General features: G+C 38.1%; 1 protein-coding gene across 1 annotated transcript; it reads right to left on the minus strand.

Annotated features, from left to right (window-relative positions):
* Positions 1-695: 695 nt before the first annotated feature.
* On the minus strand, positions 696-7944 carry LOC139324423 (vomeronasal type-2 receptor 26-like). The gene is made up of 4 exons (XM_070954136.1): positions 7525-7944; positions 6054-6281; positions 1884-2010; positions 696-1597 (listed from the first exon to the last, which is right to left on the minus strand). The coding sequence occupies exons 1-4, from the start codon at positions 7942-7944 to the stop codon at positions 696-698; spliced, it is 1677 nt and encodes a 558-aa protein (XP_070810237.1).
* Between the last annotated feature and the right edge of the window lie 11893 nt (positions 7945-19837).

A 19837-nucleotide genomic window follows, 5' to 3' on the forward strand; every position in this document is an offset into this window, starting at 1 on the left:
AATTTATTACAGCAGCATAAAATCTTTCTCTTCTAAAGAACAAGACGTATTCATGTTGACTTCCCAAGTAACTAGGGAATTGAATGTTCTCCTTGAGGAACTACAGAGGTCTACAATAGACAATGGACTATAGAAGCCTACTGTTGACATGCAATACTCATATTTTCTTGATGAATACAGTAAATAGGAGTGTCAGGGTTCTGATGGATGGCCTAATTAAATCATGAGTCTCGAGCCAAACTTCAAAAGAAATCCAGTTATTTATTAGGAGCTTCATGTCAGCACATTCCAGGTGAAGCCAACTCTGACCCCATGTAATTTACACCCCAATCATGATCCTGTTTCCCCACTTCCCCTCCCACAGGTGTATCATCAATCACATTAAAATTAATTAAAATTAATGTTTGGAATTAATTTCTGTCTTTCAGTGAAAAAACATCCTTGAACAAGTATGCTCTCCTTCAATATATAAGAAATTAATTCTTTTTTAAAAAAGATTTTTTTTAAAAAAGGAGCATTATTATTTTAAAATATAACATGCTTTCATTTAAGGCTAGGGATATTTCTAAAGTGCAAATATTTCCATATTTTGAGACATTCTGAGATATTTTTATAAACTTTATTTTCAAAGGTAAACATCTTGCTTAATGCATGGAATTGTCAGCGATGCTCAGTAAAGAACTAATAATAAGATATTATTTCTTCCTCTTCACTAGTTGTTCTCTTTTATTTAGTTCAGGACGTAAAATAATAATGTAACATTTGGGTAAAAAAATGCAAGCCAGTAACCCTGCGCTGGAGCCAAAGATGGAGAAGATTTCCACAGCCACCATGTGTTTGCCCTTGGTGCTCAGATAGGCTGGGAAAAATGACAACCACACACTGCAGAAGATCAGCATGCTGAAGGTGATGAACTTGGCTTCATTAAAGGTGTCAGGCAGGTTCCTAGCTAGGTAAGCAACCATAAAACTGACTAGGGCAAGAATGTTCATGAAGCCTAAAACACAGTAAAACATATAGGTCGACCCTTCATTACATTCCAGTATAATTTCTTTATGCAGGGAATACATGTCAAAATTTGGAAATGGGGCAGAGGTTGCCAGCCAAATGGCACAAAGAGAAGCTTGAAGAAAGGAGCAAGAAAAGACAACTGAAGTAGCCAATCTGTTTCCTACCCATTTCCTTATTCCAGATCCTGGCTTGGTGGCCATGAAAGCAACAACTACAATGATAGTCTTGGCCAGCACACAAGAAATGGCTACTGAAAATATGAAACTAAAAGCAACTTGTCGAAGGAGACATGTCAGGATGGTAGGCCGACCAATGAAAAGGAAAGCAGAAAGGAAGGAGAAGAGAAGAGAGATGAGGAGAAGGTAGGAGAGGCTCTGGTTGTTGGCTTTGACAATAGGTGTGTCATTGTGCTTAATGAAGATAGCAAGCACAAGTACTGTCATGAAAGCAAAGGAGAATGCAAACACGAAAGACATAATTCCTAAAGATTCTTGGTAAGACAAGAAGGTGATCTCTTTGATAATGCATGCATTTTGATGGAAATTTGAATATTGATCTCCTGGACATAGGACACAGTCATCTGCATCTGAAAAAGAAAATACTACATTGTTTATATTGCTACAACTGAATCAAAATTATATTCCTGTTTGTTTTTTAGAATGGATAGGAAAAAAAATATTTTCTTCTGCATTCCCAACTCTGATCCCTGTTAAGATGAATCTGAACTTCAGCTGCATCCTATAGTGAGATGTGAAAATCTTAACTTTCAAATGAAATGGGAGACAAAGAATCTTGAATAAAAGAGGCAGAAATCAATCAATCAACACCTTATTTGTTATTCAATCAACAAATTGTATTGATGTGTATTTTACCCTCTTGTGATGAAATCTTTCCTTCTGCACATGGAAGGCAGTCATAGCAACAGAACAGCTTCCCTTCTTTCATGGTTTTTCTATGACCTGAAAGACAATGATCATTGCACACTGAAAGGGGCTGAACCTGAAACGAGAAGAGAGAAAAGGAGAATGTTGAATTCAGGTATTGTCAGTATGAGGGCTATAGAAGACATTAATTATGTCTTGAATATCCTGCTTAGACTCCAACAAGGTCTTTCTTCAACATCATTTATTCAATTAAAGAGCTTTTTTAGTCACTAATGCATACATTGCACACAGAAATGCAAAGGAAGAGAAAAAAGAAAAATGTTGAATTAGGTATTGTCAATAAGGAGGGGGCTATAAAAATCTATTAATTTATTCTCGTGTATCCTGCTTAGAGTCCAATATCATCTGTTTAATTAAATAGATTTTTGTTCAGTTATGTTTATAAAAATGTATGTAAATAGTAATACACCCAGCAAAAGCCAATGAAATCATTATAAAGAACCTCTGGAAGGTCAACATATGGGTACCAATTCAACAGATGTTGTGCAGTTTTCGACTTGATTTATTTTGCTTAATGAGCCACAGTGGCATTGTTGTTAGAGTGCAGTACTGCAGGCTACTTCTGCTGATTGCCAGCTGCCTGCAATTTGGCAATTCGAATCTCACCAGGCTCAAGGTTGACTCAGCCTTCCATCCTTCCAAGGTGGCTAAAATGAGGACCCAAATTGTTGGGGGCAATATGTTGATTCTCTAAAACCACTAAGAGAGGGGTGTAAATTATCCATTATAAGGAGGGTTATCAACTTATCACAGTTTATTGATATTTCTTCCTCTTTTGAAAGGATGCCATTTCCCCTTATATTCAGCAATAAGCCTAAATGTACTAGTTTCTGACTTTAGCATTTAGCAATTACACCAGGATGGAATTGTTGCCTTTTCAGTTTTCTTCAAAGAGAATAGAAGATTGAACCCCTTGTAAATTTCAGGTCACCAAAACCATTAATAGGGAGATAAAAAACCTATTGAGATGTTAATCGTGACTATGAAATACACCTCATCTTTTTTATATGTGCTGTGCATGCAACCCTATTGGCCTTCCAAAAAGACCTGGCTTTTCCAGCAGGCCTGGGGCCATTGATCTCGCTCTTGTGATCTGTGATCAGATCTTGTGATCTGGCGAGATCCGGCCATGAATGGTGTGAATCAGTTTTTAATGTTTTTAATGTTTTTTAATTTTTCAATGTCTTTTTATAATGATTTTTAAAATGTATTGTGAGCCGCCCTGAGTCTTCGGAGAGGGGCGGCATATAAATTTAATTAATTTAATTAATTAAATTAAATTCATAGAGAATAAACGAATGGACAAAGCTTATGTGACAAATGAACAAAGCTTATGTGGATGCCATCTTATCTTTGATTACCCCCAATGCCTCATCATGATGAAAATGAAAAATCTTACCTAGAATCATTTTCACCATGATAAAAATATTATCCAGAATACCCAAAGATAAATGGGATGGTGATGCATATACATAATTCTTCAAAGAAAAGAAAAGAAAAGAGTAGAGTAGAGTAGAGTAGAGTAGAGTAGAGTAGAGCAGAGCAGAGCAGAGCAGAGCAGAGCAGAACAGAACAGAACAGAACAGAACAGAACAGAACAGAACAGAACAGAACAACAGAGTTGGAAGGGGCCTTGGAGATCTTCTAGTCCAACAACCTGCTTAGACAGGAAACTGTACACCACTTCAGACAAATGGTTATCCAATATCTTCTTAAAAACTTCCAGTGTTGGAACATTCACAACTTCTGGGGGCAGAGGTTAGAGAATAATTTGACTCTGTCTCCTTTGTGGCAGCCCCTGAGATATTGGAACACTGCTATTATGTCACCCCTAGTCCTTCTTTTCATAAGACTAGACATATTCAGTTCCAGCAACCATTCTTTGTATGTTTTAGCCTCCAGTCCCCTAATCATCTTTGTCACTCTTCTCTGCACTCTTTCTAGAGTCTCAACATCTTTTTTACACCATGGTGACCAAAACTGGATGCAGTATTCCAAGTGCGGCCTTACCAATGCATTATAAAGTGGTATTAACATTTCATGTGATTCTGTTCCTCTTTTTATGCAGCCTAGAACTGTGTTGGCTTTTTTGGCAGCTGCAGCACACTGCTGGCTCATATTTAAGTGATTGTCCTCTAGGACTCCAAGATCCCTTTCACAGTCACCACTACTGAGCAAGGTATCACATATGCTGTACCTGTGCATTTTGTTTTGTTTTTTGCCTAAATGTGGAACCTTACTTTTTTCACCATTAAATTTCATTTTGTTAGATAGCACTCAATGTTCAAGTCTGTCAAGATCCTTCTGTATCTTAAGCCTATCTTCCAGAGTGTTGGCTATTCCTGCTAGCTTGGTGTTGTCTGCAAATTTGATGAGTTCCCCATCTCAACAAATTTGAAAAAAGAAACTGAAGGGCTGCCAGCTTTGAGTCATGATTAATGGGAACACTGACTTGATGTGTATGGAAATTCTCAGTCATCCAGGTCATGGCTGTCCCAAAGGAGATGAAGCAACTGGACTTCCTTGTTTATCTTTGAAAACGTTTTGTTTCTCAAACAGTATTGGAGTAAAATTAGATTACAATTAGAAGAGATAACCAAATAACATATTGAGATGAAACCGGAAAGATTTTTATTAGGAATACTCCCAGGGTTTTATGAAAAAAAAATACAATATTTAATTATTCATATTATCACAGCAGCAAGAATAATATACACACAGAATTGGAAAAACAATAACATACCGACCAAAGATAATTTGATTAGAAAAGTTTTGGAATCTGCAGAAATGGATAAACTTACAAAGGAGATACAAGAAAAAGAGGAAACAGAATCTTATATAGTATGGGAGAAATGGTACGAATGGGTAGATGAGAGAGGTAAAAGGCAAGGAAAGATCAAATAAGGAAGATATAGGAGTAGAAATATAACAACAGTAGAAATATAACAACAAATAAGAGGAAACAGAAAAAATGCAGTTTGTAGAAATGAAATTGTGTACACTGTTATTTATATGCATATATGTAAATAAATCAATATTAGACTTCTATGTAAAAAGGATACATTGAAATAAGGGAGAAAAATGGATAAGTAAGAAATGTTTAACTGTTTCGAAACTGTTGGAAAGAAACTATTGTTTAAAGAGTCTGTTTTGTTTTTTGAAAAATCTTTAATAAAAATTATTTTAAAAAAGAAAAGAAAACGTTTTGCTTCTCATCCAAGACATTTCTTGGTCCAGTTTCCTTTTGAAAAAGTACCTTTGGGACAACACTGACTTGAGTTTAAAACGTAACAATACAAAGTTAGACATTCTTTGATACTGTAAGATATGTAGGTATGAGAATTCTATTAGCATAAGTGTATTGGGTTCTTTAGCAACTTATTTTAAGATGGAATTGTTTCTTTGTTTATTTTTATTATGCATATTTTATTTTATTTTATTTTTATTAGTCATATTTCTATGCCGCCCGCCCTCCGAGGACTCTGGGTGGCTTATACCAAAGACAGTATACTAAATAGCATATTGCCCCCTAACAAACTGGGTCCTCATTTTACCCACTTCGGAAGGGTGGAAGGCTGAGTCAACCTTGAGCCGGTGAGATTTGATCCACTGATCTGCTGAACTAGTAGTCAGCTGAAGTAGCTGCAGTACTGCACCCTAACCACTGTGCCACCTTGGCTCAGTGACCAAAGCAGTAGCAATGTTTTATTATTGCACAAATCTTCAAAGAAAAAGGGAACAATAGGTATAAATAAATAATGACTATAGTAAGTAGTCAACTTCTAACAAATGAAAGGAAGACTTGGAAAACTTTTTGGCAAACAATAGAACAATATTGAAAGTGTTCCCCCAAATAGAGGGGGTAAAGGAGCTTTCCATTGTTGTTGTTGCTGTTATTAGTCTAATATTAGTTAAAGTATTATTTGTTAATTCTACATAATATTTTTGTGGGGGTTTGAAGAATAATCTAACACTTCACAAAGGGAAGCCAAAGAACTAAAGAGTTTGGGGACCTCTGTTATAGAACATGGTCTTGGAATCTTTGCTTTTAATATTGTCTTTGAAGGGATGGTCATACAACAGATACATCCAGTCTACCTGATTAAAACTGGTGGGCCAAACAATGGCCTTCTCCTGAATGGTGAACTTCATTTCTTCGGATGTATGTACATCTAAACTTCCAACTTTGACTCTAAGGAGGGACTGGTTTGGCAAGGTGATCCAGTTGATTATGTCAAATCCTGACACCAATTGGCCACTTTCATCAAAGAAAACATGGTCCCCAGCATTATTGTTAAATGAGACCGTCCTGAGAAAATGATGCAACTCAAATAGAAAAAGAAATAAAGAGATTATAAAAATGATTAAATCAAGGACTTTGGGGATTGCTTTTGAAAAAAAGCAATCCCTAATATTTTTTTGGTTAATTATTGCTTTCTATCAGTTTTCCTTTAAGAAAACAAGAATCCACTGTGTTGGACAAGACTCAGCGCATCCAAGAGTACATCAGTAAGATGGTACCCAAAGTTGAACTCCTAAAATCCAAATGTCTGGTTGATTGGGTATTACCTGTTCCTCTGTCTGGATGTGGAAGTCCACAGGATCTAAGGAGCTCAGCTTTGGGTACCATCTTACTGCTGTAGTCTGGATGCTCTGGGTCTTTCCAGCACAGTGGATTCTTGTTTTCTTAAAGGAGAAGATGCATTTCTTCTGGATTCTTGTTTTCTTAAAGGGGAGGTGCATTTCCCGTTAAGAGAAGGAAAGATAGTACCCAAAGCTGAGCTCCTAAGATCCATGTCAAAAATTGATGAAGGAAGGGTCTCTCTCTTCTCCTCCCCAGTGCATATACCATCAAAATTCTTCTGTCCAGTGGAGTTAGGGAATACACATTGAAATGCATCTTCCGTTTAAGAAAACAAGAATCCAGAAGAAATGTATCTTCTCCTTTAAGAAAATAAGACCTAGAGCATCCAGAGTACATCAGTAAGATGATATCCAAAGTTGACCTCTTAAGATCGTGTAAGACTTCCAATGTTAACTCACAAAGCATCCCTGGCCTGCTCTTGACTTGCCATAGGCAAGGGGGGAATGGGAAAATGAACTTTGCAGCTGCAGTGAGGGAGCACTTCAGTCAAAACAAAAGCACATTCCAGCCACCTCTCTGTCAAGGCCATCTCCACGGTTACCCACAGTGGCCAGAGGGGAGTGATCTATACAACTGGTGAAATTGCTTCATTGGAGAATGTGACTGATGACACACTTTGGGGAGGAGGGAGGAAGCCAGAGTAGGCTTCACTTGGAACGTGCCAACATAAAGCTCCTAATAAATTACTGGATTTTTTTTTTTTTGAAGCTTGGCTTGCAGCTCATGATTTAATTAGGGCATTGGTTAGAACCCTGAGAGCAAGTCAACTCTGACCCCACTTAATTTATGTCCCGGCTCTGACCCTGTTTCCCCCTCCCCACCAAGGTGTGTCATCAGTCATATTCTCCAACGAAGCAATTTCACAGGTTGAAGGGGATACACACACACACACACACACACACACACACACACTCAAAAAGATACCTGCCATGATTCTTGATGAAGAGGATTTAGCTGACTTTTATCTGGCACAGCTTTATGTTTCTCTTTGAATGAATACAGAGCATGCAAGGCATGTACCACAGCATAGACTGCATTGTAGATGGTGTAACTGTGGCTATTCATCTGCATGTCAAAAATAGATGAAGGGAGGGTCTCTATCTTCTCCTCCCCAGTGCATATACCATCAAAATTCTTCTCTCCAGTGGAGTTGGGGAACCCACACTGAAATGCATCTTCCCAAAAATCCTTGAGAAAGCCATCTTCTGGATTGGTGGCCAGATTCCTTTCCCTAACAAAATCCTGAAATCCTACCAAGTCACTTAAGTGAACCACAATGGATATAGCACCTTGAATGAAGTGTAAAGGCCAATTCCTCTGCATAGAAGTGGAAATAAAATCCATCTGGGCTATCATAATCCAGACTTTCTCATTTTTTAATGTAACTTGATAAGAGAACAACAATCTCATACTCAGCATAAATTCACCTTGTACAATCACAGCAGATGCCAAGCTCTTCATGACTTTGTCATGAACTTTATTTCCTTCCGCCCACATTTCATCAAACTGATTAGTGTATGTCTTCTTGGGAAAATTTTCAATAAAGTCAAAGCATATTCCTCTCTCGGCAAACACTGAAACCACATTTGCTGTAAACCAATCTCCATCATCATAGTTCAGAGAAAGCATCCCAACCCACGTCCACCCAAAATGTAGCAATAATTGGAGAATTCCCATGTATTGAAACATATTGTTAGGGAACATCCAGTGGAAAACATCTCCATGATTAATTGTACGTGCAGAACCATAGATGAGCTGAAGAAAGAAAAGCAATTGAAAGGTATTATTGCAATAAACATGCAGAATTTAGTGACGAAATTGCTGAATTGCGTAAAGATAGTTTAAAACCATGCTTTGATCAGTTGATAGAGTCAGTAAAGCACACAATTTTTCTCCTTAAAATTTTTGATGTCATATCCCCAAATTTGCTTCTGCTTTTTCACTTCAGAATAAAAACAGTCAGAACCACACGCTCAAGGCACAATGAAGGAAAAGCAGAAAAAAGAAGAGTTCAAAAATACAAATAAGAATATGATCATGACAATAATGAGCAATGGTTATTGCAATAAAGGGAGAAGCTATATCAATTATGGTTTTAATTAATTAAATAAGTAATGTAAGCTGCACCTCAAATTTGGCTCAATGTAGTGGTATATGGAAATGACCTTGGGAAGGAGGAGGGAGAGCCAGCTGAGAACCAGCATGTAAAAATATCTCAGTCCACAAAAGGAGAAAGGATGAGAGAGATGTTCCAGAGAGGACCCCGACTAATTTTTGGAGACTAAAAGAAGAATAAAAATCTGCAAGCTGGCCAAAACAGACTTCTCTGTTAGTTTGTCAATTGTTGACTTATTCAATGTTCTTAATTTTTTCATTTGATGAGAATCCTTGGGAAAACCTGACCTTCATTTTTTCTCATTGAAATGAATACCTTAAGTACTCGATACATTAATTGTTTAAGATTATAACCTTAACCTTCCTGATCTGCTGTTTGGGAGGGAGGGAGGGAGGGAGGGAGGGAGGGAGGGAGGGAGGGAGGGAGGGAGGGAGGAAGGAAGGAAGGAAGGAAGGAAGGAAGGAAGGAAGGAAGGTCTAAGATTCATATATATGGCTAGGGAGAAAAAGTAGCATGCCTCACCTGTTGTACCTTGTAGTTGCACAGAATATTTGCCATTTCCAGAGATATTTTTGTATACGGTCCTCCAATGACAGCAACTTCGTTGTTCCGGCCATCACACTTAAAATTGGGGATAAATTTGTCCTTTGTTGAAAGAAGCTCCAGGGCACCACGATAGGTCCAGCTTCCAATGAAGTTGCTGTTGTAAATGTGGAAGCCCAAGGTGATGTTGTGTAGGAGGTGAGGGTTTTCATTGATTTCCTTCAAAGCAAATTCCAAAGCCAGAATATGCTGATAGTTTTGTGTCAAGTACCTGTAAGATGATTAAAGTAACTGACAGTTTTCTCTTTCTGGCATTTTAAAGCTGGAAGAGAACTATTAAGATATTTTTTGTTGATCCTGACATCAAATGACAAATGACAGGCATATTTTTCCTTGCCATCTCTAAATGAAATCTCGGAAATGGGAAAACTGTCCAGATCTTACATATCAACTATGAAGCATGCCATTGAGATGTGTTTTTATTTGGAAATAGACTGTATTTGGGAAGTTTAGACAATAATAATTTTGTTCATATTTTACCCTATAAGGGTTGATTGATTGATTAAGGGCAAAGAATACCAAAAGGTTAAGAGAAAATTAAAGCATAAGAATAGGAACCTTGACAAATGAAAGCTACTCAAGTCAAATCGAATAGTCATTAGGTTATATAGCTTTTGAAGATAATGTGAAAGGAAATTTTGGAGCCTACATTTTCCAGCATTGTTTTTGAAAATAGCACAACAATATCACATTAATAACAGAATAACAGAGTTGGAAGGGACATTGGAGGTCTTCTTGTTCAATCCCCTCTCAAGCAGGAAACCCTATACCATTTCAGACAAATGGTTGTCCAATCTATTCTTAACAATCTCCAGTGTTGGAGTACCCAGAATGTCTGCAGGCAAATTATTCCACTGATTAATTGTTCTGTCACAAAATTTCTTCTTAGTTCTAGATTGGTTCTCTCCTTGATTAGTATCTGTCAATTGCTTCTTGTCCTGCTTTCAGGCACTTTGGAAGATAGGTTGATCCCCTCTCCTTTGTGGCAACCCCTTAGTAATAAATGTGAGCCATGAAATACATTGACTAATGTTCAAGTACAGAGTCAGATTATTCACAACAATTGCAATTGCTGTGCTCTGATTATATTTTAACAAATATAATTGAACTAGTCCAGAGATATTTCACAAGAAGAGTCCTCCATTTCTCTGCTCGTAACAGAATACCTTATGCCACCAAATTTGAAATTTTGGGCTTAGACAGGACTTCGCCGTCTTCAGTCCAACCTAAGCGTAGTTCATAAAATTATCTGCTACAATGTCCTATCTGTCAATGAATACTTCAGCTTCAATCACAATAATGCACGAGCACATAATAGATACAAACTTATGGTAAACCGTGCCAAACTTGATTGCAAAAAATTGCAATAACAGAGTTGTGAATGCCTGGAATGCATTACCTGACTCTGTGGTTTCTTCCCCAAACCCCCGAAACTTTAACCTTAGACTGTCTATTGTTGACCTCATCCCATTTCTAAGAGATCTGTAAGAGGCGTGCATAAGCGCACCAGCGTGCCTACCGTCCCTGTCCTACAGTCTCCATTTATTTGTATCCATTTCATGTATTCATAGTTATGTTTATACTTATATCTGTTATCTAATACATGCTTGACAAAAATAAATAAATAAAAATAAATAAAATAAATCTGAATGTCTTACAAAGGAAATCCAGGTTCTTCATCTGCGGGCGGGATTTCAAATCCAAACAATTCAGAATGCATGAATGTTTGAAATGTTATGACACCAAGGTTCAGTTGTCCAGTCTTTAAGTATCTAGGAATGGGTAGAGGTTCACTGACCTGACATCGAACAAGAGCAAAGCTGTACATTATCTGAGACTGCAACAGTACCAGCACTGGAATCTTAAGCGTCATTTCAAGAAGCTGCCTGCTCAACTCTTCTTGTAATTTAAATATCCCTGAGCAACTTTTCTCTGAGATGACAGAGCATAAAGTATCAGGAAAAGATCTGATGAAAATTGGGCTTTCTGCTGTAGCAGCTCACCAAGATATAGGGAAGATTCTTTGTGTTATTTAGTCTTAGTAGTCTTGCCAGTAGCAAACAGAATTCCACTGAGAACTCAGAGAAGAATTTGATAATGTTAGGAGAGTAATAGGCTAGGATATGGCATGATAGGATAATAGGATGTGGCAGATAATTTCCTATTCAGAGCTGCATTTATCCTGGCCCAACAATTATAGATTAACAGGAGGCATCTGTCATCCATTAGGAGTAGTAAAACATGCAAATCCTAACACTGATTTCAATACTGATTTCAACTAATGGCCAGGAAGTGGATAGTAATGTCATATCCAGGTCACCCCAATTTTTTAAAAAAATTCAAATCCCATTTTTTATATCTGCCACTACTTTGCTCTTCCACTACTATTTCCACTATGCTCCTTGTATGTACTGCCACTGCTTTTAATCAAACATGTTATCACACTTCTTTTCAAAGCCTTTTTTTTTAATTAAGGCTCCAATGATGTCATTTGTCAATTAGAAGGCATTCTTTGCATCAGTTAAGGCAGGCAATGATGCATGCAGTGAGGGATCTCTGCACTTTTACTTCCAAGATGCTTAAATTTAGAAGAAATCCATTTCTTCTAATGTAAAATTGGCTATGTCCTCCTGTCAAAATGCTTTCTAGCCACAATCCTTTCCAGGACAGGAAGGAAGTACAAGGGCTGACATTGTAGTGTAATGAAAATAATCTCACACTTAACACCACAAAAACTAAAAAACTTATAATCGACTTCAGGAGGAAGAGAGATGTACATTTACCATTGTACATAAATGGTGAGGAGGTGGAGAGGGTGGGTAGTTTTAAATTTCTGGGCATTTATATCTCAAAGGACCTCTCATGGACTATGAATGTTAACATGCTTGTGAAGGCACCGTGTTACGGTGGTTCTCCTCCTTTCTCTCCGACTGGTCGCAGTTTGTGTTGGCAGGGGGGCAGAGGTCGACCTCGAGGCCTCTCATTTGTGGAGTGCCGCAGGGATCGGTCCTCTCGCCCCTTCTGTTCAACATTTATGTGAAGCCGTTGGGCGAGATCATCCGTGGCTTTGGGGTGAGATACCACCAGTACGCTGATGACACCCAGCTATACATCTCCACTCCAGGCCACCCCAACGATGCCCTTGAAGTGATGTCCCAGTGCCTGGAGGCTGTGCGGATCTGGATGGGGAGGAACAGGCTCAAACTCAACCCTTCCAAGACTGAGTGGCTGTGGCTCCCGGCATCCTGATATAGTCAGTTGACTCCATCACTGACTATTGGGGGCGAGTCTTTGGCCCCCACTGAAAGGGCTCGCAATCTGGGAGTCCTCCTGGATAGGCAGCTGTCTTTGGAGGAACATCTGACGGCTGTTACCAGGGGGACCTTTTATCAGGTTTGCCTGATTCACCAGTTGCGGCCCTTTCTCGATCGGGATTCCTTGTGCACAGTCACTCACGCCCTCGTCACCTCTTGCCTTGACTACTGCAATGCTCTCTACATGGGGCTCCCCTTGAAGAGCACCCGGAGGCTCCAGCTGGTCCAGAATGCAGCAGCACGGGTAGTGATGGGAGCAACATGGCGCTCCCATGTAACACCGCTCCTGCGCGAGCTGCACTGGCTCCCGGTGGTCTTCCAGGTGCGCTTCAAGGTGTTGGTTATCACCTTTAAAGCGCTCCATGGCATAGGGCCTAGCTATCTGCGAGACCGCCTGCTGCTACCGACGACCTCCCATCGACCCGTGCGCTCCCACAGAGAGGGCCTCCTCAGGGTGCCATCAGCCAAACAATGTAGGCTGGTGACTGCCAGGGGGAGGGCCTTCTCGGTGGGGGCTCCCACCCTCTGGAATCAGTTGCCCCCGGAGATAAGGAGAATCCATGACCTCAATGCCTTCTGTCGTTCCCTTAAAACCCATCTTTTCCAGCAAGCCGGGTTGGCTTAAGAAGAAATTTTTAAATTCTTTTATTCAGTCTGTGATTTCTTAACTTTTGGGCCAAAATTTATATATATTTTTAAATGTTTTTTAATATTTGTATTCTATGTTTTTTATCTTGGCTGTACACCGCCCTGAGTCCTCAGGGAGAAGGGCGGTATATAAATTGGAAATTAAATTAAATTAAATTAAATTAAATTAAAATCTATTATCCCGTTAAAGTCCTCCACTATACAAATATTCCTGTATTCCATTTTAATTATCCATTCATGTAATTTTTTTGTAATATTCTCCCTGATATTTGTTGGGGGCATAAATAGCTACTAGTAATATTGGTAAATTTCCTCTCTTTATTTCTATCATTAATGCTCTTCCTTTGGGATCTTCATATTTTTGTTCGGCAACACTCCCTCCCTTAATATATATTGCTACCCCACCCCCTTTTTTTCCCCCTTGCTAGTGCTATATATACTTTCCCTAATTTGCTGTATTCTAGGTATCTTTCATCTTGTTTCTGTATGTGAACCTCCTGAAGGCATATTATGTCAGAGTTTTGTTTGGCTAATTTTGTGAATATCTGTCTCCTCTTTTTAGTCTCATTCAATCCATTTACATTAATCGATAATAGTTTCCAATCATCCATTTTTTGGGCTTCCTAAAAGGAGTTAGTATTTATTTGCCCTTGTTAGTATTTATTTGCCCTTATTTGCCCTTTGTGTTCTTAGTTTCTTTCCTTTTGTGTCTCTGTTCTCTTTTTCTTCTGTGTCTTTCTTCTCCAAAGGTCCTTCTTTAGTGTCTCGTTGATCGGGAGTTTCTTCTTCCTGAGTTATCGTCTCTACTTCTTCCTTGCTACTCTATTCTTCTTCCATTCCTATCAGTTGGTCTAGGAAGTCTTGCATTGTCACTAGATTATCTATCTTTATTTTTTTCCCTTGCCACGTGATTAACATTCCTTCCGGCAGTGTCCATCCAAATAGTATATTTCTTTTGCTTAAATGCATGGCAAGGAATCAGTCTCTTTGTAGCTCCCTTACTCTCCTGGGGACTTGTTTTAACGTTATAACCTCCTTCCTCTTATATATCATTGGTTCTTCTCTGGTTATATTATACAGGATGTCACAGACTTTCTTCCTTGAAAATCTAATGTGGACCTCTCTTGGGAGTTTATGTCTTCTAGCATAATTTGTCTGAACCCGGTATACCTTATCCAATTCCGTAATTATTTCTTGCTTGTCCCTCTGTAGGGCCTCTACAATCATTTCTGCCATTACCTGTCTCAGATCTTCCTCTTTCCCTTCAGTTACATTCTGAAATCTTAGAGAACGTTGCCCAGTCCATTTCCAGTTGTATAATAGAGTCTTCAAGTTTTCTATTCTGAGCCATCAGTTTTTGGTCTACCAGTTCCAATTTCCTTTTATTTTGTTCCACTTTGATTTCTACATTCTTTATTTTTTTGTTCATTTTTATGGATTGAATCTTGAATGTCATTCACTTTGCGGTCCAAGGACTGGATGTTTGTTTTCAATTCATTATGGTTACTGGACATTTTCTCCTGCATCTTCATCATTGTCTTCTGTATTAGGGTTAAGGTGGATTGCATGGCCTGCATTGTTGGAATTACTTTGGATTTTTCTGTCTTCGTCAGTCCTTCCATTGACCGTTGAGTTGAGGGGGATGCCATGGTGACCGTTGGGTTTGATGTAATTTTCTTTCTGATTTTTAATGCTGTTGTAGAAAGGCTTGTCATTTCTTTCAATATCCTTCTCTGATCTCTCACAATCCTGTCTATACTTTTCCAAACTATCATCCACTATTGTTATCTATTTGTCTTATTCTTGTTTTTCTTATTTTTGTTCATGTTGGTCTATACTATCCCACTTTTCTTCTTCTTCTTCTTCTTCTTCTTCTTCTTCTTCTTCTTCTTCTTCTTCTTCTTCTTCTTCTTCTTCTTCTTCTTCTTCTTCTTCTTCTTATTCTTCTTCTTATTCTTTTTTTTTTTTGTATCTTTTCTGTTGGTGTCTTCCTTGGCTTCTAGGTTTTCTTCCTTTTCTGAATGATGGAAATGGCTTAAAAAACTTTCCCCTCAGGCCAGTCTGAGGAGAGTAAATAAATGCCTGTCCCTCCCCAGCTTTCTCTGTTGCTGCCTCCTTTCTAATTTTCTCCCCTCAACAGGACAGTCTGTCTTTCAGTTTGCCTTTTTAGTTTGCCTTTTGGGTTTTGGCTTTGTTTATTCAGACTCTTTTTTATAAGGAATGAGAGCTGTCAAACTGCCATCTTGACTTTTAACCTCCTTCTCATCTTCTGCCTGATGCTGTCATTTGATGGGCAACTACTGCTGACTGGCAGGTAGGGTGTCCTGACAATGGGGGCAGGCCAAGAAGAGAAGAAGAATGAAGGAACACAAGTGCTTTTCATCTGTCAGATCATCTATCTTTTCACACTGTTGTTTTAGTGTTTAGTCTAATATTCATATATCTTATTTGGTTAGTTGATTTACAGGAACCAGCAAGAACTTTGAATATCTGTTTTTGATATTTGATAATATCAGTTTTTGATAACAACCTACTACTTGATAAGATAGAAAAATGTGGGTTAGACAGCATCATCGCCACATGGATTTATAACTGGATGACCAAGATAATAGATAATAAAGATAATTAAAAAACAGATCTGCAAACAACTAAAAGCAAATAAATTATAACTAGTAGCCAGCATGGGTTTGTTAAAAATAGATCATGCCAAACGAATCTTATTTCATTTTTTGTAAGTATGCAGTGTGGTATCAAAAGGCTCTGTCTTAGGCCCAGTACTCTTAAATATCTTCATCAATGATTTAGAATAGAATTCTTTATTGGTCAAATGTGATTGGACACACAAGGAATTTGTCTTTGATGCATATATTCTCAGTGTACATAAAGAAAAAATAAAATATATTTGTCAAGAATCATAAGATACAACACTTAGTGATAGTCATAAGATACTAATAAGCAATCAAATCATACTAGGAAATAATAAAAACAATATAAGTTGTAAGGATACAAGAAACATGGATATAGCCTAAGTGGGAAGAGATAGGTACTAGTAAGGATGAGAAGAAGAATAGTAATACAGTCTTAGTAAACAAGGGGATAGAAGGGGAACTCATCAAATTTGCAGATGACACCAAGTTGGCAGAAATAGTCACTACTCCAGAAGATAGGCTTAAGATACAGAAGGATCTTGAAAGACTTGAAGACAGACTGGGCCCTATCTAACAAAATAAAATTCAATGGAGAAAAAAAGTTCTACATTTCGGCAAGAAAAAACAGATGCATAAGTATGTAATAAGTGGTACCTGCGTAAGAATAGAATAGGTGGTACCTGGTTCAACAGTAGTAACTGCAAGAACCCTATTGTACAATCACTTAAATATGAACCAGCGATGTGCTGCAGATGCCAATAAAGCCAACACAGTCATAGGCTGCATTAACAGAGGGATAGAATCAATATCATGTGAAGTTTTAATATCACTTTATAATGCCTTGTATAAAATATTGACTATGTTAATAAATAGGATGTAAGTATATATAACAATTTAACAATTTAACAATTTTGTTTATAAGAATGCTCAATATGGTTACACAAGAATAAGAGAATGATTAGGAAGATTGAATTTAAAAGTAAAGATAATTGTCGATGCAGAAAGTTGTATAATATTATATAATGTTGTTATTTATGTTTTCTATTTTACCGTTTGGTGTATGTGTATGTTCTTTTTTTCCTTTTTTGATTTTTTTTGTCTTTTTCTATTATGTTATTGGTTTTAAAAATGTAAAATATCCAATAAAATTATTTATAATATATATACATATATATAATGCCTTGCTAAAGACACACTAGGAATATTGTATTCAATTTTTGTTGCCATAATATAAAAAAAAATGTTGAGACTCTAGAAAAAGTGCAGAAAAAAACCACGGATAATTAGGGGACTTGAGGATAATAAATGGCTGCAGGATTTGGATATGTCTAGTTTAATGAAAAGATAGACTAGGGATGACATGACTACGTAGTGTTCCAATATCTAAGGAGCTGCCATAAAGAAGAGGAGGTCAACCTATTGTCCAAAGCACCTGAAGGCAGGACAAGAAGCAATGGATGGAAACTAATCAAGGAGAGAACTAACCTTAAACTAAGGAGAATTTTCTGACAGTTCAAACAAGTAATCAGTGGAATAACTTGCCTACAGTAGTTGTGAGTGGAGGTCTTTAAGAAGAGAATGGACAACATTTGTCTGGAATGCTATATGCTTTCCTGCTTGAGCAGATGGCTGGACTAGAAGGCCTCCAAGATCTCTTCCAACTCTGTTATTCTGTTATTCTGAACATTTCTCATCAAAATTTAGGAGGCCAATCTTGGGGTATGAGAGAGCTTTTGAGGGAAGGGTGATTCATTTAATCAATCTGCAGATTTTGCATTATCTACCACTGGCTTACTCATCCAAGTTGAGTTCTAGGTTTGTCACAATAATACATGTTACACAGTACTTAAGGAAAACAAACATTTATTATTGTTTCAATTTTCATCATGAAAATCACCAGGAATGGGATGGGAAATTGTTTTCTATTGTTACATATGTATATAACAAATATGTTGCAAATATCCCAAGTAAATATCCGATAAGTAAATCTTTGGGTTTAATCCAAGTATGGCTACTCAGGTCTTAATTCATGAACATGTTAAACCAGTTGACTATTATTATTTGTTTCTTAAAACCAGAAAAATATAAATGTTGTGACTGTTTGCATCAGATAGAATGGAATGTTGTTCTTGAAATATATGACTTTTCCATTGGACATTTCAACTACTTTCTTAAAAGGTTGGATGAATGGAATATATCTAGATTGTTATCAATTCCACAATTGATTCCACAATTATTGTTTAGGGTAGGGGATTTAATCTATTTTTTTTCCTTCTAGAAGGTACTATCTAATTGAAAATGACATCCTTTGGATCTTTAATAAAAATAAATAAAGGCTTGAAAGGAAGTCTCATAACATTTTTGGTTCAAAGCAACTGTGGTGATAATGGAAGAGTAAAGTAGTGGCAGATATAAACAGAAAATGTGAGAGTAGGATTGAAAAACTCTTGGGGGTGTGTCTGACCTGGATTTGACATTTCTATCCCCTTCCAGGACAATAGTTGGAGTCCTAGTGGACAACCATTTATATATGAGCCAGCAGTGTGTAGCAGCTGCCAAAAAAGCCAACACAGTTCTAGGTTGCATAAACAGAGGGATAGAATCAAGATCACGTGATGTGTTAATACCTCTTTATAATGCCTTGGTAAGGCCACACTTGAAATACAGCATTCAGTTTTGATTGCCACGATGTAAAAAATATGTTGAGACTCTGGAAAGAGTGCAGAGAAGAGCAACAAAGATAATTAGGGGACTGGAGGCTGAAACATATGAAGAACGGTTGCAGGAACTGGGTATGTGTAGTTTAATGAAAAGAAGGACTAGGGGAGACAGGATAGCAGTTTTCCAATATCTCAGGGGTTGCCACAAAGAAGAGGGAGTCTGTTGTGGCCCCGCCCTCTGAGCCTGTCCCATCGGAGGAAGAAAGCTCCGAGCATGAGGAAGAGGAGTCAGCCAGGCCTCCCTCTCCAGGCCCCTCCCCTCTGGCATTGTCTCAAGTGCCGGCCGAGGGAGAAGACACAACTGATTCAAATCAGAGTGATAAGGAGACATCATTCCTGGACGCACGCCTCCGAAGGCGTGATAAACGTTTGCAGCAGCTTAGGAGGCGTGCTAGGGATTAGAACTGAGTCACTGGACCACACCCCAGAGACTATATAATAGAGGGTAGTGGTCAAAGGATCCTTGTGACGAACAAAGCAAAACCTTGGACAGTCACTAAAGCCTCGTCCGGAACTGCTGGGAGGAATATTATTTCTGTTTGGACTTTCTTGAACGTTCGTATCTTATCTGTCTGTTTGTGAAAATAAAGTCCCTTGGCAGACGGTGTGTCTATCGCTGCCAGGAGGGAGATAAGAACTGGGTGCGTTCCAAAGTGTTTCCTTAACCCTCGGCTGGCTGTGTTGTGTGTGTGTGGGGACGGGGACAGATCAGAGTCAGACTATTCTCCAAAGCACCTGATGGTAGAACAAGAAGCAATGGGTGGAAACTAATCAAGGAGAGAAGCAACTTAGAACTAAGGAGAAACTTCCTGACAGTTAGAACGATTAATCAGTGGAACAACTTGCCTCCAGTAGTTGTGAATGCTCCAACACTGGAAGTTTTTAAGAAGATGTTGGATAACCTTTTGTTTGAAGTGGAGCCGGGTTTCCTGCCTAAGCAGGGGGTTGGACTACAAGACCTCCAAGGTCCCTTCTAACTCTGTTATTCTATTCTATTCTATTCTATTCTATTCTATTCTATTCTATTCTATTCTATTCTATTCTATTCTATTCTATTCTATTCTATTCTATTCTATTCTATTCTACTCTACTCTACTCTACTCTACTCTACTCTACTCTACTCTACTCTACTCTACTCTACTCTACTCTACTCTATTCTAGTTGAAATAAATCCTGAAGTACCTTCCT

This window comes from Pituophis catenifer, unplaced genomic scaffold (genome assembly GCF_029215685.1).
Source record: "Pituophis catenifer annectens isolate HBS135680 unplaced genomic scaffold, rPitCat1.0.hap2 SCAF_15, whole genome shotgun sequence".
In the NCBI taxonomy this organism is placed as follows: Eukaryota; Metazoa; Chordata; class Lepidosauria; order Squamata; family Colubridae; genus Pituophis; species Pituophis catenifer.

What these genes read in the sequence shown, in the direction of transcription:
- LOC139324423 (XM_070954136.1), bottom strand. Translation starts at nt 7,944, where the DNA reads ATGGATTTTATTTCCACTTCTATGCAGAGGAATTGGCCTTTACACTTC. An exon ending in GGCCCACCAGTTTTAATCAG is followed by an intron (nt 2,011 to 6,053) that starts GTAGACTGGATG and finishes TTCTCGTTTCAG; the next exon opens with GTTCAGCCCCTTTCAGTGTG. An exon ending in AAAGATTTCATCACAAGAGG is followed by an intron (nt 1,598 to 1,883) that starts GTAAAATACACA and finishes TTTCTTTTTCAG; the next exon opens with ATGCAGATGACTGTGTCCTA.